Source organism: Atractosteus spatula, chromosome 1, assembly GCF_055471065.1.
Source record: "Atractosteus spatula isolate fAtrSpa1 chromosome 1, fAtrSpa1.hap1, whole genome shotgun sequence".
Lineage (NCBI taxonomy): Eukaryota > Metazoa > Chordata > Actinopteri > Semionotiformes > Lepisosteidae > Atractosteus > Atractosteus spatula.
In genome coordinates this window covers 3,680,464-3,707,788 of record NC_142706.1, presented here as the reverse complement: position 1 = coordinate 3,707,788, position 27,325 = coordinate 3,680,464, and the positions used below count along the sequence as shown (strand labels likewise).

General features: G+C 41.8%; 1 protein-coding gene across 1 annotated transcript in view; it reads left to right on the top strand.

Moving 5' to 3' along the window:
* The first annotated feature begins 1,787 nt into the window (after window positions 1-1,787).
* Window positions 1,788-27,325, top strand: part of stox2a (storkhead box 2a) — a 98,556-nt gene continuing 73,018 nt past the window's right edge. The window contains exon 1 of the mRNA XM_088914108.1: window positions 1,788-2,639. Coding sequence (XP_088770234.1) covers window positions 2,297-2,639 — 343 coding nt within the window. The 5' untranslated portion in view covers window positions 1,788-2,296. The remainder of the gene's footprint in view (window positions 2,640-27,325) is intronic.

The following is a 27,325-nucleotide window of genomic DNA, read 5'->3' as shown; positions in this document are numbered from 1 at the left end:
TCAGGAAGTTTTCAACTCTACTGATTGAGATACACTAATATGTTAACGCACATTCCTTTAATAATGGTGGTAGGAGGCAAACTTAAAAGCACAAAACAATGAAAAAAGAAAACTGGATTTTATAAAAGATTGACAAAGTTTTTTATGGGAAACTACAAATACTCAGTATTAAGAGTCATTCATTATTTGTCATTCAGTTATGTAAAATAAGATAGGGAAACTATGCACTGGTGGCCCTAGGTCATGCAAAGAGTTTGTTAATCATTTATAGAATTCACACTGTGTACAAGGCCTATACTGTAACTCACATTTTCAACTGAGGTAGCTGCAGCAAATTGCTGGACACTTTAATCCTATAAGAAAGAGTAACATTATTGTTGAACGGCACTCTCCATGCTGAATAACTAACTTGTCTGAATTTCAGATAACAACAACAGGAATACAGGGGAAAAAAAACTATGTATAATAAAAGTATAACCTTATAACTTTAGATGGACGAAATAATAAATGTCAAGAATATGTTCCTGCATGTACCCTCAACTAGTTCTTGGTGGGCAGTGTGAATGATCTGGTTGACTGAAATCCCTTTAACTCAGATACAGTGTGGAGCGCTCGGATCATCGTGTGACTATTTCCCAATATTCCTGAATGGATTGCATTATTACCTGCTCGATTATCAATGCCTTTTTAATATGTTTTGCCGTTTTATTGTCTTGATACAGTTGGCAATCATTTGTTTTTTGCGTAGCCCCCTGTGTGCAGCCTGTAATTCTGAGAACAGCCGAAGCAAAATATCCAACCCCAGCTTTTTAATAAGAAATGGCCGAAAGAGGAGTGAGAAGCAAGAGCAGGCGGCTCTCGTCGGTAAGGCTTTGAGCTCGGAGATCGCTGGCAAAGCCTAGGGTGTGAGTCTGTAAACGCGCCCCTAGTCCCGTCCTGTCGGTCAGGAAGTCGGGGGACCATTCAGCCGATAACACCCCCTCTCCGTCTCATACCTTATCACTGGACAGTAGAGTCCAGTCTGCCTTCTGAATAGACGCCTTTATTAGTATCTGAGCCCAACTTCATTGTTTATGAGCGATGGCAACGAGCTGCATTTTAATTTCATTTTTAATTTAACGGGGGTGGTGGAGTGGGACTATCTTAATAAAAATAACTGGGATCCAAAAAGTAAAAAAAAAAGTCTAGCGGAGCAGTCATCCCCCCCCGGTTTCGTTGGATTGCTTAAAACATATATTTAAAAAACAAAACAAAACCAAACAAGGGAAATGTCGTTATTAAACCCTGCAAGTGAAGGCGCGACGTCCCCCCCCCTCCCAGCCGAAACAGCCAAAGCTGCCAGCGACGAGCGTGTCACCGCAGAGGACGAGGGTACGGCAGCCGTCGTCTCTTCTCCCCCCCGCCCGGGTCCCTCTCCCTCTCCCTCTCCCTCTCCCTCTCACCTGTTGCCAGCTGTGAGCTCGCGATGTTTGCAGCCTGCCTGTAGGTGGAGTTTGCACGGGCGGCCGGGCTGCGCGTCTCGCTCGCTGGGTGAACCTGCGGGAGCGCAGCAGCTGGGCGTCCGCTTGCGCGGCGGAGGCGGAGGCGGCGGTGGACCCTTCAGCCCCGGCGCTGGACGAGGAGGCGTGGGCAGGTAATTGACCCCCCCCCCACTCCACTCACCCAGCACCCGCTAAAGTATGCCATCCGGCTCGGAGCACTTGCAGCTCGGCGCTGCGCGGCCAGTCGCATGTTGTCATTCACGCCGGAGCGCTGAATCGGGGAGGAGGTGAAGTCTGCAGTCAGACCTTCACATGGTTTGATGAAGTCATCGCCGGCTAAAATCATTTTCCTCCAGATGCCAAACGGCAGGCTTGTAAGCACAAAGAGCTTGGCGAACAGATGCCCAAGAAGTAGGTCACTGCTACGCAGTTCGTGCTGCACGGCGAGAAGGTGAGCAAAGATACAGTAAGTGTCTGCCGGTAGCCCCGGGATTTGAAGGATACTCTGTAGTTGGCCGAAGATTATCACACTTTATTGGATGATTTTCCGGGGATTGGTTAAAGATTTTGGTCAGTTTATGGTGGGGAAAAAAAACAATGACCAAGGGATTCGTGTGGACCAAAATGGACATGACCTAACCCACATGGCATAATGTATTGCTTTCAGTGTTTATAAAGTCGCCTTATTTGAACTCCTTCTTGGCGTCATGCGTTCGTTTTGGAAATTTAACAAAGGACGGAATAAAACGTTGCACGAGAAGTCTCCCGCAACAGACGGGGAAGTGGATTAATTTTTAATTTTCACGGAGGGCCCCATGTCCGTGAGGCGCCAGAGAATGGAGAGGTTTCTGCAGATCGCTCCCCACTCCTTGGCCATCGTGCTGTCCCGGGCCGGCGCCGAGGACGCGCCCGCGGTGACGGACAGACTCCAGCACCACCACACGGGCTACGAGATCTTCGCGGACTTCAAAGCCGAGAACATGCAGCATTTCTGGAACAAGAAAGTCACCGACGCGATCTCGGAGACTTTTTTCCTGGGCTGGATTGACGAGCACGTCCTGCTGATCCAGGGCCGAGAGGACCACCTGGAGGTGCTGAGGGAAGGCTGGATGAGGAGGTCTCTGAAACCGCCCCGGGGCTTTGAGATCAAGTACCTTGGTTAGTGCGCAAGGTTTTCATCCGGCATCAAAAAAAAAACGCATGAACAAGCTGGCATCTTAAAAGCGATTTCTCTGTATTCGGGAACAACGACACGTATCGTCGTTTTCCAATGTTTGTGTAACAGAAGTGTTAGAATCCTGTTTCCCAAAACGTTCAAAACAAGATGAATTACATGCTTTTTTAGAGGAAGAAAAAAAATAGGCTAACTCTACTAATTTGATCATTAAGATTTCCCTCTGGGCGCTGCTTGTATCATCGAACTAACATTGTCGCAGGTACTGGTTGAGAAATTAATGTAAACAAACTAACTATAACTCGGACAGCTGCCCAGCAGTAATAGGTGATGTTAATGCGATGGTGAGATTATTTGCTTTTCGTTGTTTGTGGTGTAACCACGGGGTTTGGGCGCCTGTAGTGCCCTGCTGTTGCCAAGTGTCCGTTACCAGTTTCTGTAGGCGCACCACGCCAGCGAGCGAAGGTGTGTGTTTAATCACACGTAGAGATCCCTAGCAAACATGTAACTATTTGGAAAACACTAGTAACGTGCAAGTGCTTGGTTTTCGCTCTGTACTGTATGTTTTGTGTAATGTTTATGATACAAAATGAAGTATGTTGCACTTGTTTGCAAAACAGTTGTGATAACGTTGTTGACGAAATGAATAGCTGTACCATAGTAGGGATAAATCCACGTTATGTTGTTTTTTTTTTGCATTTTGCTTTTAGGTTTACTGAAGTCCACTGCGGTTTTTAAAGTGTGGATAAGGAAGATAAATTAACTGCTTGAACAGGGCAACGTTAAGTTTTGTTTAATCTCTGGCACAAGATGTCTTGTAAAAAAAAACACAATTAAAAACGCTTACCCGCTTGAACTATCCGAAATGAGCAAAAGCCAAAGTCAAAATGTTTCACTAAACACAGCAACACAACAATTAAACAATATAGTGCACTGACCAAAACAAATCAATGTGTTGATTGGCCCATTTGTGTATATCACCTGTCGGCAACCACGGTCTTTAGACACTCCTTCGGTTCCAGCAAGTGATAGCGAAGTAACAAATGAAGGTAAATGTGTGCGATCGCGTTTTTAAACTCTTGAAGTTTGCGAAGTAACTTTTTTTAACCTTGCCTGTGCGTCTTCATAAGGGCTTCACAAGTGCCTGCTGTTATGTGCTTATGTGCATGCAGGTAGGCGGCTCAATGTTGCCTGTTCGGCGCAGTTCCTAATTTTAGAGCTAGAGATCTTACATTTGAATACAGAAAAGTAGTTGAATTGGTGGGAGTATTTATTGTGCTGACGGTTGTGAATAATGTACGTGTTTAACATTTTTATTTCATTCCTATGTGTAGCGCTCTGCATTACAAAAGTTCCTAAAGCATTTCATATACTGTACATATAACATTTTGCATCCTTACCATTGGGTAGTGAATAGAGAAACTCCTTCAGCAGATAAATTAAGGCGGAACTTTAGAAAAGCCAGATTGTGCAGTCCCAGAGATGAAATTAACCAGAACACCAGGGTCAACACCCTTGCTCTTAGGAACTGGTATTGACCAGGCCAGATTTTACTTGTCATATGAGAGCAGGCTACACAATAGCTGTGCTTCTGCCAAGGTAAATTAGAGCAAATGTTGTTGAGCTGTGGAGCACTGCAGGTCTTCCTGTTTTCCTGCACGATCCAAGTGTTTAAATGAAACCCTTTGCGTCTCGCCCACTTTGAGGATGTGAAGGCATGGCTAAGATGCAGGTTAACTTGCATGGAAAGACAAGCTCACTGCCAGAGCCTACAGTGTTGAGCAGTTATGAGAAACATTTTCTGATCATCAAGGAGTGAGAAGTCTTGAGTGAAGAGCATGTTTTTTTTTTATTGAATCTGCTGGTGGGTACTTCATCAAAATTAGACCAGTGGAGTTGGAAGTATACTGCAGCAATAAGGTCGCTAGGAAAAGAGTGCTGTACTTCACCCATGTAAGGAAAAAGCATTCCAGTTAAACCTATCTTTCCACTCCTTAAACTCAGCCAAACATTCACACCTGAGAGTGTTTTACTTTGTTTAGGTTCTTTCAAAAGTTTGAAACAATCTGTTAAGCTTTAAATTCAGCTTTTTAGAGCTGGCTGTGAAGCCTGGATACCTTCCCAGTAGTTTTCTTTTCCCGACAACGGAATCTCTTCATTTTGCGAATGAGATCAGTTCTGCGCCTGCGTTCATCTTATCCCAAGATGTGGTAGCCTTGTTTCTTGTATAAAATCGCATTCCAGCACAGTCAAGTATTCATTTCAAGCTACAGATCTTGTTTCCCCCATTTTAAAAACTTAGTCTTAGGCCTATTTCTTATTTTTGAGTTGAGGTGATTTAACTATTTCTAATGTTGTATTTCTGTGACCTGTTGTAAACATAGTGTAAACATGCCAAATTCTGTTATTTCTAAATTTCAATTCCTTTCGAAAAATGTTTTACAGGTTTTAAAGGTTCTTCAGAGTTGAAAGAGAAGGTGTACAAAAGGAGTCTTGTTATTAAGTACATCTGCAAATTGAATTTTTGGACAGCTAGCGTGTGAACCACTAAGTAGGGTTATTCTGTTTACTTCTTGCGTTCGTTTAGTGAACGTGACTGGAGACAATGTGACCCGTTGCTAAGCAGGCCATCACAGAGCACGTTTCACAAGCAAACCAAGAGCCGAGAAACGTCTTCTTTCAAGTCCCCATCCTTGCTTAAATCATCCAATTCACTTTCAGCTTTTAGGTTTTGAGGTGTGATTTCTCTTTATTTATTTTTTTTGGTATGGTTCAGTTTCAGTTAGCTGGATTGAGACGATTTTGTCTGTGTTGCACGTGTATCTCGAACAGGGCAGCCGTCACCAGTGCATTTTGTGACTCTGATCGTGTTCTTCCAGTAGTGCTACTGCTCTTCCGTCTTCCTCAGGTGTTTGGCAACCATTCATGTGCTACAAGTTTCACTGATTGAGTATTCCTGCTGGACCTTTCTGTGATGCAATTAAATGAGCAACCACAGCAGATAAGATCTTCAGGTCACTAAATTGTGCTTGTTATTTACACATTAGTGGAAGAATCAGTGTGGTAAAAGAAGAGCTCTGTATTACCTCACTGTGGTAGAGTTAGCTAATGGCAGTAAAGTAAAAGCTGCAGGCAGAGCAGGTTCTCACAGTGCAGGCCAGAGTGGGCTGTTGAAAGTGCACACGTTTCAAAGGAATTACTCAATTTGCAGTTGTTACATTATTCTTATTTTGCTTCTATTTTTTTCACCCTTATTTCCATAAGGATGGTCTGTTTCATACAGATATTTTTGTAATGCTGTTTGGAAGAAAAACGTTATTATATGCAGGTGTTCAGATACTCAGGACTTAAACACTACAAACCACATTGCGTGGCTGAGAACATCATTCTCGTCACAACTTCTTAGCTGTCAATTTTTTTGTTGTGTGTTCAGTTCCGTGGGGTGTTGCTATGAAAAACAGGACTCCACAGCAATGCTTTCTACCAAGGCAGAGTACAAGCTAATTAGCAGCCAGGCTAACGAATACATAAGCAAGGTCTTAAATATGTACAGTTTGCGTATCTGTTTAGAAAATACACTGTTCTTGTTGTAATAGACTCTTTGCTGTGAGGTTCTCTTTGCTAATAGCATGATGGGGATTTCTGGTCCAGTGCAAATTCCTTTTTTCTTCAGTATCCCTTGGAGATGGAAATGAGCCCCGTCTGCCTCACCTTCTGAAAAACAATTCCATGGCTCATTTGCTGCTGTGGTCTTCAGGAACAACCTGCGTGTTTGACTGCCAGGCAGAAATCACAATAGCACTGTCCCCTGCTGCCTGGGCTTTCAGAGTGGTCATTTGTGATGTCTTTGTCGGTCGTACTTGCCGAAAAGCGCAGGCATAACATTCCTGAGTAATTACAGCCAAAAGGGGGAAAACCAACATGTGGGAAGGAGAGTCGTTGGAGTGTATAACTGGATATTTTGGTTGCGCTGTCTAATGAACGTGAGCAGGAAATGGCCCTTTAGGACTAAAAAGGGTGTCATGAATGACAGTCAAAGAAGCAGCACCTTGGTTGAAAATAAAAGTTCCGGCAATATTGCCTAAGGATGCTACAGAGTTCATGCACAGCCCGAACTCTGTAGGTCTTGAGGTCTTTGTGTAAGCACGGGGTTATGTAAACGGACGTGCTCAGCCTCGGGGTCAACCTGAAGATAAACATTAATTCTGCACTTCTACATCAAAGACGACTGCCGGCTCAGTCGTCAGGCTGCTTTGTCTGATCAAGTTGTCTTCCTGCTCGCTCTGTAAGAATTGTGCTTCAGTGAGATCGAGATATTTTCTTGATACTGATATCAAGCAGGCTGCTGGTATTGATAAATGAGCTTATACAGTACATGTTGCGATGAGCTCGGAGTCTGGAACTGTGAGAGTTTTCACTGTCTCTTCCTTTGGCTGTAGTTTTAGTTTAAATTTCACGTATGTGCTTTTATCCAGGTTGGTAAATAATGAGTAGCTTAACCAAACAGGTACTGGATTGGGCAAAAATTTAGAGCTGTTTTATGTCCCATAACACCTGATTAACTAACTTTCTTTTCTATCTAGAAAATCAATACAGGCTCTAACATGTAGGCCTAATTTGATCTCCACTGTGTCATGGGTAACTTTTTTACTTTGTCGGAGAAAATGCATAAGTTCTAAATGCGTAAGTCCTTGAGGGTCAGGCGCAGTGGCTGGCAGTGCCTGGGGTGCTGTCTGTGTGGAGTTTGTATGTTCTCCCCATGTTTGTGTGGGTTTGTACCTGGGGCTCCAGTTTGCTCCTGCAGACCGCAGACATACCTGTATGTTAATGGGCTCCAGGGGAAACTGGGCACGGTGTGAGTGTCCGTGTGTGCCCCTGAAATTGACTCTTTGCACCTGTTACTTTCTGGGTTTAGGCTCTGGCTCCCCTGCGACCCTGTGTTGGATGAAGCGGTTCTAAAAAGGTTGGCTAGTTCCTATTGTGGAAGTGTCTTGCATGATTTTGAAGGTATTTTTTTCAGGTGTGCATATTTGCACTTCTGCATATATTGTTAGTGCTTCTAAAGACATTAGTGTGGCTCAGTGCTTACTGAACATTGCACAAGGAAAATCACATTCATTTTATTTATTTATTCATTTCTTTGCCTCCTTTGAAGTAGTCCTATGTACACAGCAGAATGTTGTGTGCGTTGGTAGACCAGAAACTGGCACCCTGCATGAACAGGTTGTTTCTGAGGTTGGCTTTAAAATGTTGACACAAGCAATCCTTACACCTTCATTTGCTCTTATCTAACTTTTGAGAGAGAAAACATCGATATGTTTAAAGAACAAAATGTTAATATAAATGTAAGTTTGTAAATGTGATGCCAGGCAGTGGTTCTTTAATGTGTGTATATTGTTGTTAGTCCTTTTCTTTCAGAACTAGGGGAATGACTGAATTCTTCTGAACCTTTGTTTCCTGTTTCTCAGTCCTTCCTATATGCTAACTGGAAATGACTGGGACTGGGCTAGGATTTGTGTTATATAATTGAACTAGAAGCAACATCAAGAAAAGTTTTATACACCCCTTATACATATAGCTTGCAACTGGGGGGGGGGGGGGGTTACTTTTTCAAGTAACTGTCTTCAACGCTGTGACGTTTGTCATCACAAGCCACGAAGTGCACTGAGTCAGGCATACCATTAGCTGTTTCACAAAAGTGCAAATGCGATGTTTCAGTGTGCAGTGCACTGGTGACCTCCTTTCCAGTGTCTGAGTTTACACCAGGATCTGAGCCTTTCTGTCTGTTTTTGTCAGAGGTTGTGCAAAGACCTCGCCTTATTGTTCGACTCTCTTATCCAAAGCGACTTTACTTTTGCAGCCATTTGCTCTAATGTGTATTTCAATGAGCTCACCTGCGTGAAAGGCTGCAGCAGCAGTGCGTCTTCTGGGATTTGAAGTTCCCCTGAGAACTGGCCACACAAGCTGAGTTCCCTGTACCCACATTCTTCCTGAGCGCCCCTGCTCGTCACGGGACATGTTTGTACCCTTTAGAGCAGAAAGGGTTATCTTCAAACATGATTTGTTTCAGTGTTTTGTCCTATAAAACCTCTGGGGACTTTTCTAAAAATAGTCATGGCTTATTAAAGTGTATTTATTATCTTTACTTTTCAAAAGGGTTTCCTCTTGCAAGCCTTGTGCTCCTTTGGAAGACGGCTTTCCTCTGGAAGCACAGCGGCAGGTACAGTATTAAAGTGAAGGCACTGCCACTCGCCGGCAAATACGTCCACATGATGTTTGTGCCCACAGGGCCTGAGCCCAACTGTGCCACTGCTGTCTAAGCAAGGGTGAGGCGAGGTTTAAACCTTGCATTTTGGTTGAGGTTAAATGGCTCTGCTCAAGCGCTGTCCATTGTGTGTAGCATGCCAAGTGTAACCACATGGAGGCCGCCTCCTCAGAAGCAGGGAGGCGAATCAGAAACTGCTTCAGTATTCTGAGCATGCCTGTTCCTGTTGTGTATTCTCTTAAATGGTCTGGACATTTGTGTAGAAATACTTTTTTCATGGGCTCTTATTTAATTTACGACTGCTTATAAATTGCCTCTTGTCTCCCAATCAGAATAACTTGTCTTGATTCCCTAGGGAGGAGAAAGCAGGTTTTTTTTCATTCCTTTGGCGCGAATGTGTTTTGGCTTTTGTGGCACTAAAACCTCCCAAGAAGAGTTAACCACACTCATATATACCTTTTTTTGACCTCTTTCTTTGCTATGGTAACCTAGAGGTCTTGGCAACAGATTCTGCTGTTAATTTGGACTGGGATATCCCAGGAATGAACATTTTTTCCCCCTTTTTTGTTTTACAGAAAGCTCTACGGCATTTCTTACAGCTGTACGTTTTTTTAACTTCAAAAAGCACGTTGCCAAGCATTGGCCTTAATCAAAAATGATAAAGGTTAATTTTGCTTTGGTGTTCCAAATAAGCAAATGTAAGCATGTGCGCTCCTTTGTGAAAAAGCTGTATGCAGCAACAGTGAATGGAGCGGTCAGTGACCAGGTTCTCCCCACGCGTGCTGTTTTTATGAAGAACATTTAGATAACCATGATGGGGCAATACCATGGAACGGCTCCCTGAACAGAAACCGGGTTATTAATAACGATGTTGAATTTTTTTTTTTACACTGTAGTTTACGCTCTCAGTCGTGCTCCCGGTTCGGAGAAATCTGGCTACATGGTTTTCCGTGCGAGGTCCTGGTGTTGTGATGCAGAGCTGTGTGTGTGCTGGTAATTGACAGTCGCCTCAGCACCCTGCTATCGTCATGACATTCTGTACAGGGGTTTGTTTTTTGTGTTCACCCGAGCGATACTCGTGGTCGTGACCATTGCGTAGGCTTGTACCGCAGTGTCAAATTAGAATGTAAAGTGTTCGTGCGCGGTAAAAAAATTCAGATGCCGTCCCTGAACGCGTTCAGCGTTTCTTCCTCTCGGCGTTCGGTTTACGGTCCACAAGCCTGCAGATGAATTCCGCGCGGCACTCTGGAGCGCGTCGGGCAAAATAAAATACGTTCGTTCAACTACTCCCTGTAATTCCTCTGCAGCACGTGGTTCAGCGAGGAATTCTTGATCTTTCGTTTCCCCACAAGTCTGAATCACATGGTTTCAAATCAGGAGCCGATGGAAGCCAAGCTGGTCTTTCCCCATGGATCTTGCCAGCTGATGATCACTTGTCGCTGTTGATGCTCATGTTTGCACAGAATCAAAAAGTAACGCACAACAGTTATTGAAACTCAAGACTCTACAATAAACACAGTGTGGAGGCTCAAAAGTACAGAAAGTAGGATCAAGGCATGTTTCTGTGTTCACAATAATGCTAGCTGACCTTTCTTCATGGACCTTCAAGTTATCTCTGATTTAAGTGATGATGTGAGCTCTGAGCTGTCATGAAGCCTCAAAAGAAGCTAACCCAAGTAACACAAAACGTTTACCCATTCCTGTTCGTTGCTTTGCACTTATTCCACATTTACACTTAAACTGTGCACAAAATTAAAAAAAGGTGTTCGTAATTGAAATTCGGAGGAGCCAGACAAGGCAGAAGCACTAATAGCAAAAATACATCTCGCATAGACATTTAATTATGAGGAATGCAAGCTCCCTTTGTGATTAAGCAGCGCGTCAAGTATGCTGGCATGCCTAAACTGCTATTAGTTTTAATGCCTTTGTGTTTTTAAACAACAGCTGTAATTTGCAAAGAGCTTTGGATCTGCACTTAATTTCAGTGTGCGTTACATTTGGCGGGGTCTCAAGTTATAGGAGGAGGTAGGTTTGGTATTTTGGGGCGTGGCTTGCTGTATATATGAATTGCATGCCTGTGAAATTTTGGGATTCCTTCATGGCTGAACTAACCAAGGCTGAGAAGTGTTTGATTTGAAGACGCTTTTTAAAACAAAGTGTGCTGCATTCAAGGCCAGGAGTCTTTCACTCTGCCCACCTTTGCTTCTCTAAGCCTTTGCATGACTCAGTTTGTGCACTACCGATGATGAGCTGATGTCTGCCGATAGTCTAGCCTGGCACAATGAGTGTGTGCCCTTAGAACTCTTATGTGTTTCACAAGACCTTTAAGCATGTGAGTAAGTAATACCAAGAACAGTAATATATACATCACTGACGGGTATCTTGTAGGGGCATGCTTATTATATTTGTCAAAAGGGCAAACTCCATAAATCAGACATGGAGAATAAAATGAAATCACCCTGAATGCCATTGAAGTGCCTTCAACATATTTAGCAACAGAATATTAGCAACTTGCAATGTAGGATGAAAGATTTCACAAACACCTTGCCAGGGATTCTGAAGAGCAGCATGAGCTTGTTCATCCAGTTCATCAGAACTCCACTTGGGTTTGCTCTTGCCGCAGCTGGTGCTGCAACACGGCTTGTGTGTCCTGCTGTGTCCACTGTGTCCTGCTGTCACACTGGGCTACATTCTGCTGGCATCTCGCATAACAATGGCAGCTCATAATTCAGAAGATGTCATTTAGATCTAGGTCGCGCATTCTGATCATTTTTAGGTCCAGACTTCCCCCCATGGCCCTCTCCTGGATAAAGAGGTTTAGAAAGTGGACAGATAATTACATTTCTGTTTCTTTCCTTTTAGTTAAATTTGCGCTTTCCACCCCCCAGAACAGCAGCCTGGTGATGTGAAAATCATAAGAGATCCTGCTGATTGTGTGAAGGCCTGCTGAGTCAGCCCCCCCCCATCAGAGAGCACTGAAGGGCGCAGTCAGCACCTGCATGCAAGCAAGCCTAATCAGTGGAATGTGACCTCTGTGGCCCCGGATTGACACTAGTTTACTGTTGACGGATGGATATTGTTTAAGGTTCTTAAGGCAGGGCTGATCCCTGAAACAGAAAAACATTCGAATTTCAGGCACACAATCATGGTGGCGAGGGGTAGGCTTGGATGAATGAGCTAGGTCAGTAGAAGGAACGTCCCTCCGATTCCTCTGTTCATCTGCTAACGACGGCGGTTACTCCCAACGTCCACTGGTGCTCAACACCCCCCAAAAAAAACCTGGAGCTCATAATAACTGCAGTAAATCCCACTGTGGTTTCCATCAATAATATAAGTGCTCTTATTACAACAATAGAAACAAATGTCCCTGCCAGCACCAGGGGGGCAGTTTTCCCATAATGCTTAGGGAGCTTACCCCCTGGGTTAAGGAAACTCTACACAAAGCGTCAGTGCTGGAGTGATTGCTTATTTCTTTCAAGTCCACCTCAGCTTCCCTGCCAGCAGGAGGCTGGCACGGCCCACACATGTCGCTGAGAAGTGCTGAGCAAAACAGGGAGGTATTCATTAAAGAGCGGCTGCTGGTTTTAAATGGTTTTAAAGATTGTTTGAGAATGCTTTTTGACTCGGGGACAAATTAGGGTAGTACAGAGTGCCCTAAAATAACACAAGTGGCTGTGTGTCTAGAATATGATGATTGTTTTATGTCTGTCTTTAAAAAAACAACAACAACTCCTATATTGCATCTCTGTTATTTACAAATACAGTGGAAAGGGCCTGCAATTCAGAATTACTGCTCTTAATATTCTTTTTTGACTTTTTTTGCTCTCTTTCTGAATGGTTTTAGTCAGGGCAGGTGTTGCATTTGAGCTTACAGAGTCAAGTGTTTCACAGAAGGGCCATTGACTAACTAGCCAGTTGTAAACCTGCCAGTATGTTTGCTAATCACCTCCCACCTTCATGGTGGGATCAAACACACATTCCAGCAGAGAAAGGGTTGTTTGTTCTGCCACTCGGTTGTCATGCCACTTTTTAAAAATTCATACACAGGATTTGGTGGGGGAAGGTCATTATTAAGGCATACCAGTGAAATGGTGACTTTGATTTATGACAAGGACTCTTATACCAGTAAGGTAATGCTGAAGCTTGAGCCGATTTAAACCTGTATCGGGGAAGAAAGCTGGCACAGGCACAAAGGCCTTGTAATTCAGAGGCTGGAATGGATTTCCTTGCTTTGGTTGATAGTTTTTAATTAAAAGCATGATGTTGAAGTCATCGCATTCTTTGCTTCAGCGTTCTAAAACAGCTGTTGTGTACGAGCGTGGCTCTGTAGATGTGGAGTAATTGCTGCACTCATTCAGGGATCTGTGTTCTACTGCTGTTTATCTTTGATGCGTTTAGGGATGTTGAGATGAGGTGAAGAGTCTGAGGTCTGAAGAAAAGCCAGGGTGTACTATTGGCTAACGTAACTGCCTCCTCCCCTTCATTTGTGCAGTAAAGGCACTGGATTTTGTTTTCTTTGGGAATCAAATCAACAGTCTGAAAACGTAAAAATTCAGAAGCTGTGGTTTAAACAGTAACTGCTTGCCTTTTTTTTCTTTTAGTTGTTTTAGTGTTCACGCGCAGTGTGGCCAAGAAGCGAGTTAAAACTTACTTTCCTACCTTTCAAGTTTCCAAGTCAATCTTGCATTTTTATAGTGTCCCAAGCACTTTAAAATAAATGCTAAGCAAGTGACTTAAAAGTTTCCACACAGTGGTGTGTGTGTTTGTGGAGGAATGGGAGAGAGCTCCTGGTTCACTCAGCCCCAGTATGAACTGGTTCGGAGTTCAGGCTGGAGCGGTAGATCAGTCCAGGTTTAAGTGGGAGCTTCGTCGGCCACAGATTATAGTGGGTGGAACAACGTGTGCTTTAGTCCAGCCCCGCACCCTCGTTCTCCGCTCACCAGCGCCCCCTCTGGGTTCCTGTGTGGCCTCCCCCCTGCTCTCCCATCAAGGCATACTCTTGTCTGTGTAGAAAATGGAGGCGGGTTTGGACAAGGTGCGGATCAGGCGACAGCACTCTCATTCATCTTGTAGCCCTGTAATAACTCCAAATTTTAAGAAAATTTTATTTTAAGAATTTTAAGAAAAGAGTTTGTCCTACACACATCCTGTAATACCATCTAATTCTGAACCCTTACATAAGGTGATCATTTGGACTCCCATAATCACCTTTTAGTTTATACTTATTGTCTTTAGTACTTAAAAAAAAATGCCTTTTATAATTCCCCTACGCTCGTAAATTCTAAAGCCTGCAGGGCAAACGTCTTTGCACTTGTGACTTCACACTTGACAACACAGCAAGCTCATAGGCCTCTTTGCAGCTTCAGGGTTTCCTGCTATATAACAAACTGAAGAACCCTTCAGTTCAGATGCCTGGCTGGGTTTCAACCTCTTTCAGTCCTTGTGGGGTTCAGACAGCTGTGCTCAAACCCTTATCTAGTGAATATTTGAACTAGTGCTCTTTGGATTACAGGGAATCACCTCAGGCCTGAAAACAGGCCAGCTCCCGAGACGCTCACCTGAAATATTTTATAGTTCTCTTAAATAATTCTTTCTGGTAGACGGGTGTGGCACTGGTTGTTGATTTGATAACTAGATCACAAATGAATGCAGACCCCAGTTTTTCAATGGTCTTAGTTATTTTTACCACATGGATGCGAAAAGGTTACTCTTTTTATTCGTGGGAATAAAAATCTTGCGTGTTTGCTTCAATTCAGTGAATCATGCACTAGTTTTATTGAGTTAAAAATGGAACAAGGCAAATTCCAAAATGCAATTTTCGTGAGTGCAACAAAGATTTTCTAAGATATACTCTTGCCATATAAATATGTTCTTTAAATATATTCTGTTATTGTGACTTTTTTCATTTTTAGTTTGTGCTGTACAGCCAACTGGTAATCGCACACTCTAGAGCAGTGTGCTTTATGTAGCTCTCAGGCTTTTGAATGCAGGTCAAGACCTTGGGAAAGGTTCTAGGAAGGAAGGAAGCAGATTGTCTGTTCAGGAAAGTTTTGTCGTCAAGCAAAATCCAGCATAAAGCTTTTCTCTGCAAACAGAGGAAAGGGTGTGGGGTCCGCAGATAATTGGGGGAAACAGACTATGTTCTTGTTAATGGGGGACCACCTACTGTCTCGTTTTGGAGAAAAAAAGTCATTTCTTTGGACTGGGTCCGCTGCGTTTCGTAGCTCAACTGTTGGAGCTCACAGTGTGTGTTGTGTGTGAACAGAGGCAGTGCAGTAATTAGGCCTCCACTGACAGGCCTGTGGAAGTGTCTACTTGTCTGCTGTTGCAGGTGAGGCACTCCCCACCGGCCACCAGATAACTGGCTTTGTACACAGACAGTAAGTGCAGGGGACACCATTACTCTCAGCTTTTATTCTCTCCAGCCAGGGGGGTCCTGTTGATACTTTTTTTCGGTGTTGAAGACGAGCACCTGAGGCTTCATTTCTGAATAAGTGGCTGAAGTCTAGGAGCAGTGCCGTTTCAGAGGTCTTCTTCTTTCTTTTGATCTGGTTTTACCCCCGACAGCACCTTGCATGCCGACACCTCATTGTCATCTGATAGAGACAACGTGGAGAAGAAATTGCAATGGCGTGCAGAATAAGATATAGAACTAAAAAGTGCAAAATCGAAATCGAGGGCTGCTGTGTCAGAATGATAAGATATAGTAGTAAGGCAGTCGTCCCCTTTAAGAAAAAATTGTCCGGGTTTGGTGACATTACAGAACAGACACAGCAGTGCTGGGATGAGTCCAGGGAAGAGCAACCAAGTACTCTTGTGGGTTTGAAGGAGTGCCCTGCAGTGAGGGTATAAGGTCTGAATCGTTTTAGTGACGTACAGAGAAGATTATGGGGAACCTACCTCAAGTATCCCGAACCTCAAGAGTACTGACAAACCCGATCGTGTGTTACTCTTCAGAATCAACAGAGACGGGAAACGGGATATATGAGTGGAAACTACAGGGACGTCCGTTAAAAACCAAGAACAGGTTGCGATTTTAACACAAAGTCTTGTGGGGGTGTGGGACAAGATACCTAGCCTTGTAGTTGAAGACCGGCTTCTTTGAAGCAATGACTGGATTGGTAGCTGCAAGCAGCTAATGGTCTGGTTTCGTTTGCATCGTATCTTATGCTCATGTAATTGAGACACGAGAAAGGTTGCTGTTTGTATACAGTTGTACAGTATATGATACATTTATCCCATCCAAGCTGTTTGGTGGTGAGGAGCTTGATGTAAGGATCTCATCTACCCAGGAAGAAACCTTGGTGTCAAGACCAAGGCTGTGTGGTTTGTTCCGTACTCCCACAATCCAATGGTGGATAACCGATTTTTCCCTATTTGAATCAGAGTAGATGCACAGAAAGACAAAACTGATGACATTATAAATGCTGCATATTAAATAGTGTCCTGCTTCTCCTGATGGCTGGAACACTGTAAATGAGAAATCTCTTTGTTATTGAATCTAGGATTTGTCAGCTGGCCAGGTGAGAAATTCAACCCAAAACTATTGTTTTGCAGAAGTTAGTTCATCTAAATAGGTCATGGAACAAAACTTCGTGGCTATGCAATGTCCCTGTTCTGGTGTCCTGTTTAATTCAGTGTTGTTTTCAACATTCTGCTGCTGACATACAAATCCTTGAGCTGCAGTTTCCTCACTCATGTCTCCCACCGCACAGCTCATGGCCTATGAACTTGAATTGCTCTGTGTCCCCAAATCAAGGCCCTGTAAGAGAGAGCAAGACTTGCTCTCGGTTCTTTTTAAACCTTAACTTAAACTCTTTCCTGCTATTGTTAATTCCTATTTTATGATGCTCTTGATGTTTTTTTGTATTTCTGTGGCACAGCATTTTGGGATCTTCTGACTTCTAACTCCCCTACCTCTGGACATGAGGCCACGTTCCATGTTTCCCGACGTGTTTGTGCAGTGTCTTCCGCATACTCATACTGAGATACTCAGGAATGACTGACGGGATCAACAGGTCAGGGCAAACGCGTACAAGGTCTGCCTTAAGAAAAAGCCTTCCCTTCAGCTGCAGGCACTGTGCATAGTTTGAGAGACTTAACTGTCCTTTTCTCATCCTTCAGAAATGCAAAATGAGTACGTTCACTTTTAAAGAAGACTTGGGTTTTAGCTGATTTGTACTCGCCTGATTTTTAAGCTGGACAGGTCATTCCGTCCAGCATTTGAAAGCAAATGATTTTCAGCGTCATCACTTTAAGTTTTTCAAACGACACCATTGCTCAGTAACACGATGAATGTTTTTAAGGGCAGTGATTTTATGTTTTACATGGTTACTTGTTCCAAAAATGTATCCGGATACTGCATTTTTATTCTATATAGCAGTGCTGCTGTTCAGGGTCACTGTGGTTTGAGAATTCCATGGTGGTGTCCCCACACACAGGAGGAGTTCCCTCCCAGCCCTGCAGGAGCATGAATCCCGAGACGGAAGGGGGCTGAATTCACGGCAGGATTTTTAGCCCTTTCCCTCACTCGTGTGGACAGGGAAAAGCCAGGCTCACATGGTGGGATGATGCTTAGGGCTTGCCAGTCAAATGTAGCAGCTTGCAAGGAGAGGCACCTTATTCTCTTGTTCTACGGAAACTCAAATTTCCCAAACGGGGAGAGATTTCATGCATGTGCCAGAATTAAAAGTTTTGCAAAGAAGATCTATAAAGTTTTTGGTCCTGAAATTGGTTTTAATACTCTTGTGTTGAACCTCTCAATACTGTATGTTATGAGCAGGCTTAGGCATTGAGACTGTCTCCAGTCTTTTTGTATTTGTGTGTGTGTATGTAATATACAGGTAATGTGAGAAACAGTCAGGGCAGCAGTCAGACATGATCATGGTAAGGTCCTGTTTCAGCACATAGCTCCCCTTCAGACCTGTATACTTGTACTTTCCAGCCCTGCCACTTTTTTTGAGGCATCCAGACAAGAGCTCAAGAAGATGCCTGTTTATGGTTCTCTAGCTATCAACCATACTGGGGGAAAAAAAGAGCAGATAGTCTGAACTAAAACAGTTAACATCAGTATTAGTATAGTACAGTGTTAATACTTCACGTTTACTAAAGAAAAATGGAAAAAGCAAGGGATACAAAGGACAAAGATCTAAATCTTTTTTTGAAGTCCTTCTACCATGACAAATGAGAAGGACAAATGAGAAGCCAGGAGAAGAGTCAAAAACCTGCCGCTGTTCTCATGGGAGGGACGACATTACTGTAAAATATTTCCTTATCCCATCATAAAGTACATTCCAGTCTAGTGAGTAAGGTGGTATCTACTGTAGGTGAGCTTAGATTTACAGCAGTTTGGAAAGGTTTCGTCTTGCCCTTACTGCTTTTAAGTCTGTGAAAAGTCACCTTAAGTACAGTTTATATGTCAACCTCCCCCCCAGCCAGTCACTTTGCTGTTCTTTTTCAGAATTTCTCCCTGTTTATCAATTATCTTTTTGTCCGAAAACAGGTTTACCAAGTCTTCATAAGCAAGCTCGGTGCTGATCTCACTTTACAGAAGAGGAATGCTAGTGTCTTGTTGCATTCAGAGATCAGTAAAGGAGGAGTGAGGAAATATTTTGTTTTATAATGGCATGTTTTATAACAAATCTGATGATGGCTGTGGCATTCTTATTTTTTCCCCCGTCTTCTTTTGTGCTGGCTCAGGGGTCTCAAAAACTGCCTTGTATCTATCTCATCGTTTTTGTTCACAGATTTTAATTAAAAATATTGTTGAAAGATAATGTCCCCAGTTACTTTCACATTAGACTAAAGTATTCTTAAGTATTTAAGAAGTAGCTTTGTCTTTCATTGACATATTTCCCTGATATTGATTGAACGCAAAAAACCCAAGAGGATTACAAGCAGTCAGAATATGAACCAGATGTTTCTAGAAGGATCCTAGAATATCAGCTTCAAAGTCCCGAAATGTTTTACCAGGGAGAAACCACATTCCAAATACATTCCAAATGGAAAAAAAATACATATTTATTTACATTTAAATTGATCTGAATACATGCAGTCTATTCTATGGATGCACAACAGTAAGTGAAGATGTAATTTTGTCACATTACCAGTACTTAATATTGACTTATACCATTAAATCTACTAATAAGCAACCTATCTTTCTGTGGTCTTTTAATATCCAGGCATTTGTACTTGATAGACTTTGGTAAGTGAACTAAATAATCAAAATTTAAGAGGCTTGTCTTTCTCCAAGGGTTGGGATATCATGAGTACTACTACTTCAATCTATCTTGGCTAATGCTGTTTTTTCTAGTCCTTCCTGTTAGGTGTTGAGTTATATACTGTAGATTCCGTCTATATGTTGTTTAAAATACATCTATTTTCATTGACACTTACTTGTATAAAGCTTGGTGTTCCCTCAGTGTTTCGGAGGCCCTGTGAAAAGCAGAAGTCTAAGAATACTGGGCTTGAAGCACATGAACATATCTGTGCTGTGATATGAGTATAAATTGGATATGACTTTGCTCTTACTTTGGGATATAAATTTTTAAACAAAACATTTAAAATGTGCGACAGGAGCAGTTTAATTCACAGGCCTGAATCCATGGAAAACCGGTTGCTTCGGAATAGACGTTCGGCAACCTGTTTGCTCTGCACAGGCTGTGGAGCTGTGGTGAGCCATGAAGAAGCAAAACCTTTACCTAATACTTGCTCACTTTGGGGGAAAGAGCAGCCGTGCTGTGGGAGGTCAGGGGGCTGTGCTTTGCTGAAACTCACTGGTATTAATCAGGGGAACATGAGCTGAGTGGGGTGGGGCAAGGATGAATCAGCCAAATTCAGCACATAAAACTAACATGATATACTTGAATCCTCTTGGAGGGAGGATTCGGACCTTATGAGGAGATGATAATCTTCAGTATGAATCCATTTTTTTCCTTGAGAAACCTAAACCTACGTGCACACGATAAAGCATATACCTTTTTGTTATGGGGATCTTGGTTTTCTTTAATCAGACTTTAGCAATTTTTCCAAAATGAAAAGAGTTTAAAGAGATTAAGTAATCTAATCTCTTTACGCCAAAGGCTCTTGGAGCTGCAGATGCCTGAAGTGCTGACTTCTCTAATGCTAGTATACCTCTATGTATTGTTAACAGGGTGTTCTTAGTTTTGTTAATAAAACCCATGTATTTTACTAATGGCACTGTCAAGTGCTTTATCTTCCTCGTCTCTCACAGTGCTAGTGTTGTGCTGGAGCCTGAGCTCACAGGAGGAGCAGCAGTGTGATTCTCTGTTACGCATCCTATACTGTCCGCGCACGTGTCGTATCTAGCGACAAAGTCACAAGCTGTCAGCTTTCCTCTTGCTAGCTGCCTTGCTCATGCAGATTCTTTCAGTCGTCCTGATAATCTTTTTCACCTAAAACTAAGGCAGGAGCAGTAAAGCCTGAAAGAAAATCGTGAATTTTATTACTCATTGTGGAAATGGCGTGTCAAGAAGGGTAAGGTTTTTAAGGAACAGATGTACAGAACCTACAGTGTGAAATCCACTGAATTTTATGATTTACCTGCGTTCTACTCTTGTCTTTACATTAATTAGAATAGCTTCAGAATGCTCCTGTGTATTTCATCTTGCATTTCCTTTGGAACCGAAAGCAATGTTGCTATAATCCAAAGGAATGTTTGGTCAACTATACTTCAAGAGACTGTGTTTCGAGTTTGTGAGGTTGTTCAAATGTTAACTAATTCAGCACTTTGCTGTAAATCCTAGGATTACTTAATCTCTTCAAACTCTTTTCATTTTGGAAAAATCGTTAAAGTCTGATTAAAGAAACCAAGAACCCCCATAACAAAAATGTGTACACTCTCTCGTGTGCTCATACGCCAAACAAAAAGATTAAGAACAACCTAAAGGCCATTGCTTTACTGTACTGCTAAGCATTTTGAAACAGAAATATTCTTGTTGAGGTGTGGGTCCTAGCTGGAGGTCGGAGACCTGAGAGGGAGGAACAACAGTTTTAAATGGGCCTTGGTGATGTGTTGATAAAGCCACTGTTGCCATGATAATGGCCTGGCAGCTGAAGCCAAGAGCAGTTTTGTTTAAGGTGTGGTTGTGCTCTGAACAGCTTCATGCTACACTCCCTCAGGTGAAATTGCAGTTGTTAAGATATTCACCTACAGTATGTCACTTCAAATTTGCCATACTTTAAGCATGAGTGTATTCATACAGTAATGGCAATAGGAACAGAAGAGATGTGTGATTTTTTTTTCCTGTAGAAAAATTGCATAGACCACATGCAAACTTGCACCGATCTGCTTAAAGGTTCAATGTCATATCCACAACATCCCTCACATATCCTCTTAATAAAAATATGTGAAGCCAGTAGGACTACTTAAAAAAAGTAAAAGTAAAGTCTACTTTATCCCTCTGAACAAACTTTTCTTTTCAGTAAAAACCATTGCAAGAAACCTTTTCATAACTTTTTCTATTTGTTTTCATTTGATATGGGACGTGCCCAGAAGGTTGGGGGTAATCTGTAAATATGCGATCCAGGATAATCAGTCGTACTGGTGAATAAAGCTGCTGTCAGTGAGTGAGGGGGCTTCAGGGGCCTAGCAGAATACTTCATTCTCCGCGTGAGGTACTTAGGAGCAGCAGTATGGGACAGTGGTAAGGGCTCTGGACTGACACCGGACTAGAAAGTTCAAAACTCAGGTGGGTCAGTGCTGCTGTCCACCAGAAAGATAAGGCGGTCAGATTGCGCAAAGGTTTTAAACTGATGGTTTAATGACAGTGTTTTGATTCACTGTCTGCCATTGTACAATTGTTCAGTTGACCTTACTTTTAACCCTTATATGTTAAAGCTGCATTGTCTGCTACAAACAGAAGCTTAGAATCTTCCTCAGCTGTCTGCAACATTCATTCAGTTCACACGTTTTTATTGCTTTATCACCCAATCCATCTCTCTCCCTTCTCCCTCTTTTCACTCTCGCAACAGTTCTTTACAAAAGACCTCTGTAAAAAAATAAGAGGAATTTGTTATTTTTTTCTCAAACCCTTTTATAATGTGTTGCAAATGGTATTTGTTCGCAGGGCAGTGTCTGATGAACCTTTAGCTGAAAATACTTATTTCTCTTTTGGATACTATTCCGTTTCTAGCTCCAGGGGCTGAATTACTATTTCAGGCCATAATGTGAATTAGAATTTAATGTCTTAAGTTCACCAAAGGCTCCTGGAGCACTATTATACTGCAAGGTATTGTTAACAGGATTGCTGGCATAGCTAGTTTTAAATTTGTACCCTTAACTGTTGTTTTTGGTTGAAAGTTTTTCCACATGTAAAGAATAAATAATTTCATCAGGTCAAGTGTCTTACTGAAATTATTATTGCTCAAAACACTAGTTCGTGAGAGTAACAAGGATTTGTTACAGGAGCAAAAGTGTTTTTCTTATTGTGTAATATCAGTTATACTTTATCGCAAAATAAATTTATATTCAGATAGGTTGGGCATCAAGGCTTAATTGACAAATTGACATTTTAAAGCTAAATTCTAAAATTAATTTGGCATTTCTTGTTTAGATATTCCTTAAAATAATATTTTGTTTATTAATACTTCTATGTAGTGGCCACTTTAGACCTTTGTTAAAATAACTACAAACTATTAGAAAGTTCTGATTTTTGCTTTTGTACATTATCCCTGTTTAACATGCTGTTGAAATGTAAAATATAGGATCATGTTTAATTGTCCAGTAGTACAGAGCTGAAAATACCTGGATTTGGTAGTAGTAGAGGAAAGCAGAATTCAAAGGCCATTTGATCTTTTTACAGTCATTTTTTTCTTCCAAAAAGTGCTACAGCTTTGTGTTTGCATTGTCACTGATGCAAGACTTTGAGTTTCAGATTGTCAAATGTTTTTTTAAGACTCCCCAGGAAGCCTGGAATTTGTCAACTCTGGTACTTTGCTTTTCTCTTAATACAATACTGTTGAATGAGTGCATTTTCTAGCTATTTGAATTCCTTTTAGGATTAGCACTCTGTTAGTAGGTCTTTCATTGGTATTCTGCCTACATTGAGACAACACCCAGCTTACTACACAAGTCGCGGTGACAGAGAGATTCCTTAAAGTGTTAGTTTTGCACGTTGTTGACTTTTTCTTTAAAGTTGTGACAGAATCACTTTGCATAGGATGATGCCTAACCAATGAGTAACTGCATTCAGTAACTTAAAAATGGATTAAAACCCAGGTAGTAATCTTGATGTAAAATGTGAAGCTCTCATGCTGAATGTAGTACTTTACCATTGACAGATTCTGCATTGACACTTTCAATCCTTAGCATTGATGCTCTGCTTTCATTTCCCATCTAGTGAAAAATTGAAGTAAATGCATGTAATGCTGTTTTTGTAATGGAATAATTTTCTTTTTGCTTTTATTTCTAACAGTATAATAACACTTGTTATAGGCTGATTAAATTAACTTCTTTCCTGGGATGGGTGGCATCCATTGGGCTTGGGACCCCCAGAGGTTTCTTCTCACCACCTGGGTGTAGTTTTCCTCTCCCCTCAGCCCACATGGTCAGCTGTTGCACTACAGTATTGTTGCCTGCTGCATATTTCCGTGAAGCTCTCTGTGGCAAGCCTTCAAAGGGCACCAATGGCAAATACGTGTTGGTTGATTGGGTTTCCCTGCACAGTCAGGTGTAAGCCAGTCTTAAATTTCCCATATTATCATTACAATTGTTAAAACGTTAAACAAAGATAAATGCTTGAGGTTAAGAGCTTTGGAATCCGACAGCATTGACAACAGTGCGCGGAGAATAACTGTCCAGTAGACTAACTTAGCTCGCTGCTGCCCTCTGTCTGCGAAGAAGCTGTGCTACAAGCGAGGATCTTGAGACAGTCAGGATTGCTGTGTAGCACTCACAGAAGACCCACAACAGGCTGAGAGTAAACTAACAAAGACACCTATGCTTTCCAATTAAACCTTTACACATTTACGTGAAAAAAGCAGTATCATTTGCTAATATAATAACTGTCACTGTCCTAGTTCTCAATTTCTTTTTAAAGACAATTCCAGCAATGTTGACTCCCATTTTACTGTAAATTGTAAACTGCATGGTATTCTAACCACTAGATCATGAGATTTTGCATTTCCGTAACTATATGTCTGGGAAGTGCTTTCTGGCATAGGGTTCTTACAATGGCTCAGTTTCAGCTCATATTCTAATGCCATAGCACAGTACATTCCAGTGAGAGTGCACATTTCAGCAAAATTTGTTTTTTAGCTGAGTGAGCAGAGCTGTGCTAACTGCTCGGATTTAACTTTTTCATAACTGAAACCATTAAATGTCTCTGTCACACAGGAAACCAGAATTTAAAAAAAATCAAATTCAGGATATAGCTATTGGTACAATTGTAATGTTTCTCTTTTGCTAATATTTGTTTTCTATTTCTCAGGAATGGGACTCGTTCATTATTTTGAACTAGACCTGGCAACAAAGAAAGGATTACAATTCCATCATAAAACAATCTTTTTAAGATTAAGGTGGGCTAAGACGAGCTGTTTCTTGTTGTATCTGACGGACATTCCCACCCTTTTCTCGATTCGGTATTCTTAGGTTTTCGGAGGTTTGTGTTCTGATACAATCGCAGAATTCTGGAGTTCTCCAAGGCAGCTTGGTTTGAGATCTTGTGACCTAGTCACACAGTCGCCTTCACAAAGTATGTTAACTTCTAAGGGTGACCGGACTCAAATGTTTAAAATTCTGTTTTGCCCTTTCCTTCTATTTTAGCATCAGGTTGAGAAGCTGTCCAAAGTGAGGGGCTGATCAGCCTTAGGCGACTGTGACAGATCAACACATATTTGTGGGGGAATACAGTTGTGGCCTCAGTTCAATGTGCCACTTAAAGATGTGCCTTGTTTCCAAAAGTCCTGTGCACTACAGTACATTCAGGTGTAATCTGAGCATTATTATTAAACAACTTAACTTGCTTACTTTACCTAGAGACACTTCTGCCAGTCGCTATAGGCAGAATGTCTCACTGGTGAGAAATGTGCTCATTTACAGCAGGGATTTAATCTCAGCTCTTGGAGGATATTGTCTCTTCTGGTTTTTGTGCCACCCGATCCCTGTTACAAAGTTCATTATTTAATTAACTGGATGATTATAGTACTTGTAACTAGGCTTCTGTGTTTTATTGGTCCCTTTATTGAGGTCAGTGTTTTAAGTGATGAACTGAAAATAATTTAGGAAAAATTCTCTATGCAGTATGTATAAGTAATAAAATAATTTGGTTATTTTTTATACTACACCCCCAGAACAGAATTTGACATTTCTGATTTGTAGTTACATTAATAAAATGGATGACTGCGAAGTATGTCTGTGAAAATCCAAACGTGCAAAATGGCTTTTGTTTTTGCTGCTTAATTCATAAAAGACTTGTATTTTACCACTGCTCTTGGCAAGTAAGCAAGAGTGTACCTTTAGCAAAGGATAAGTACACTAATTTCTTTGTTTACATGCAATTAAAGACCTGTAAGTTCTTAAAAGTGTCAGGCTAGTCTGGGACAAGATGGCCACCTCATGAATAAACAATATCTAAAGACGTTTTCAAGATATTAAAAATGTCTTTATTTTAAAAAATAAATAAAAGCTATTAAACAAAAAGGTAGTGGATTTAACAAAGGCTGGATGTTAATTCCGGTATTTTCATTTTCAAACAAAAAGCCTATCTTGTCTTGGGCAGCTCCAGACCCTGATATCTGGTGTTCTTGTTTAATCCCTGTAGAGGGGGGAAGCCGAACTGAGCTATCTTCGACAGCTTGAGAGCTCAAAGCGCTGGAAAATGTCTAATTCAGCAAATTTTTGGTACAAGTAAGATTAAGATTGCTTTATTAACCATATTCAATTTCTTGCATTAGGAATTTGTCTTTTCGCATTAAGTAAGGAAACCTCAAGTAGATTTCTGTAGTTATTTTAGTGGTTTGTTCATATTTAAAATGTTTCAGCATGTTCTTAGCTTGTCTTTTTGAAAATTAAGCTGTCCGCATCTTTAGAAAGTTAGTCCACCAGAAACGCATACCTCCTAGTAGTTCACTAGGGTGAGTCCTGTTGTACAGCTGGTGACGTATCGCTGTCAGATAACATTGCTGTACTGAGGTTAGGGACAGAGGGTGTCAAAGTTGCAGAATATCTCAAACCTAAAAATATTGTTGATTCACCGTTTTGCCAGCAAACACTGACTGCAAGCAAATATTTTTTATTGCAAAAAGCCTTGGTTTCACATAAAGATTGCCGGACTGGTTATAAGGACTATTATGTGGGAGATCCCTCACATCTACACGAGTTCAGGAAGTGTGCATGAAGTCTGGGCAGTATGCTTGCTGAAGTGGTCACTGCCACAAGGAGAGCACAAACCTACTGGCTTGCAAAGAGAGAGAGGATCTCTCCTCTTCATATGAACGTTTTTTTGATGTTTTAAATTAAATTATGATGGAGAGAAGGCATAAATTACACCTATTCCTGTCCATCTTTCTTATTTTTGTAAATAATTTGCATGGGATTGTCTGCCGTTTATTGCAGACATTGCAGCAGATAGCTTGCGTTACAGTACCTGTTAACGTGGCACCAGGATACATTTAAAAGACTCTGAATTACATAGTATGTTAATTGGATATTTAATCAAGTAACCTGGACTAAGAGTGTATTGAATATTTTTTCAGAAGGGCTTTTTTGTGGAGATTCCCTTTTATGGAGATTCAGATCAACACACTTGTGAATCAGTAGTGTTCTGATCCGTACGGGCTGCTCAATTTTCTTTCCCCCCTTGCCTCAGTGACTGTAAGGGCCCAGTAAGTGTCTCTGATATCTTAGAATATGAATGTTTGAAGATTATCATGTCATCTCCAGGAGTTCAAGCTGTTCTTAATTGGGCCATTAAAGCCAGCTTACCTTTGATCCTCTTATCAGGATCCAGAAGCTGCTTCATCTTGTTAAGAGCTGTATTCTAATACCCTGCGTATCAAATGATCCCAGACCGGCAGGTCCCTTTGCTCTTGGCGTAAAAAGGGAAATAATTTCCCCCCCTGCTTTCCAGCATTCCGGAGTCATGAACTGGGAGGGGTGTTGTCACTCAGGGAAAACCGCAGTGCTCTCTCCTCAGCTCCGGTTGTCACCTCCAGCTACACCGATGGGCACAGGAATACACAAGTGCTACTGTCAGCAGAAAAAAAATACAGAGGTGTTCTCAGGTTTTAATTAGCGGTCTCTCTCCCGAAGCAGGTTCAAAACACCAGAGGGGACAACTGTATGTAATAATTAGTCCTAAATGTCACTTTGTTTCAGCATGTTTCCCAGACATGTTACAGCAGTATAAATGATTGTACCCGAAGGCTGATGGTGGGGGGGAGGTT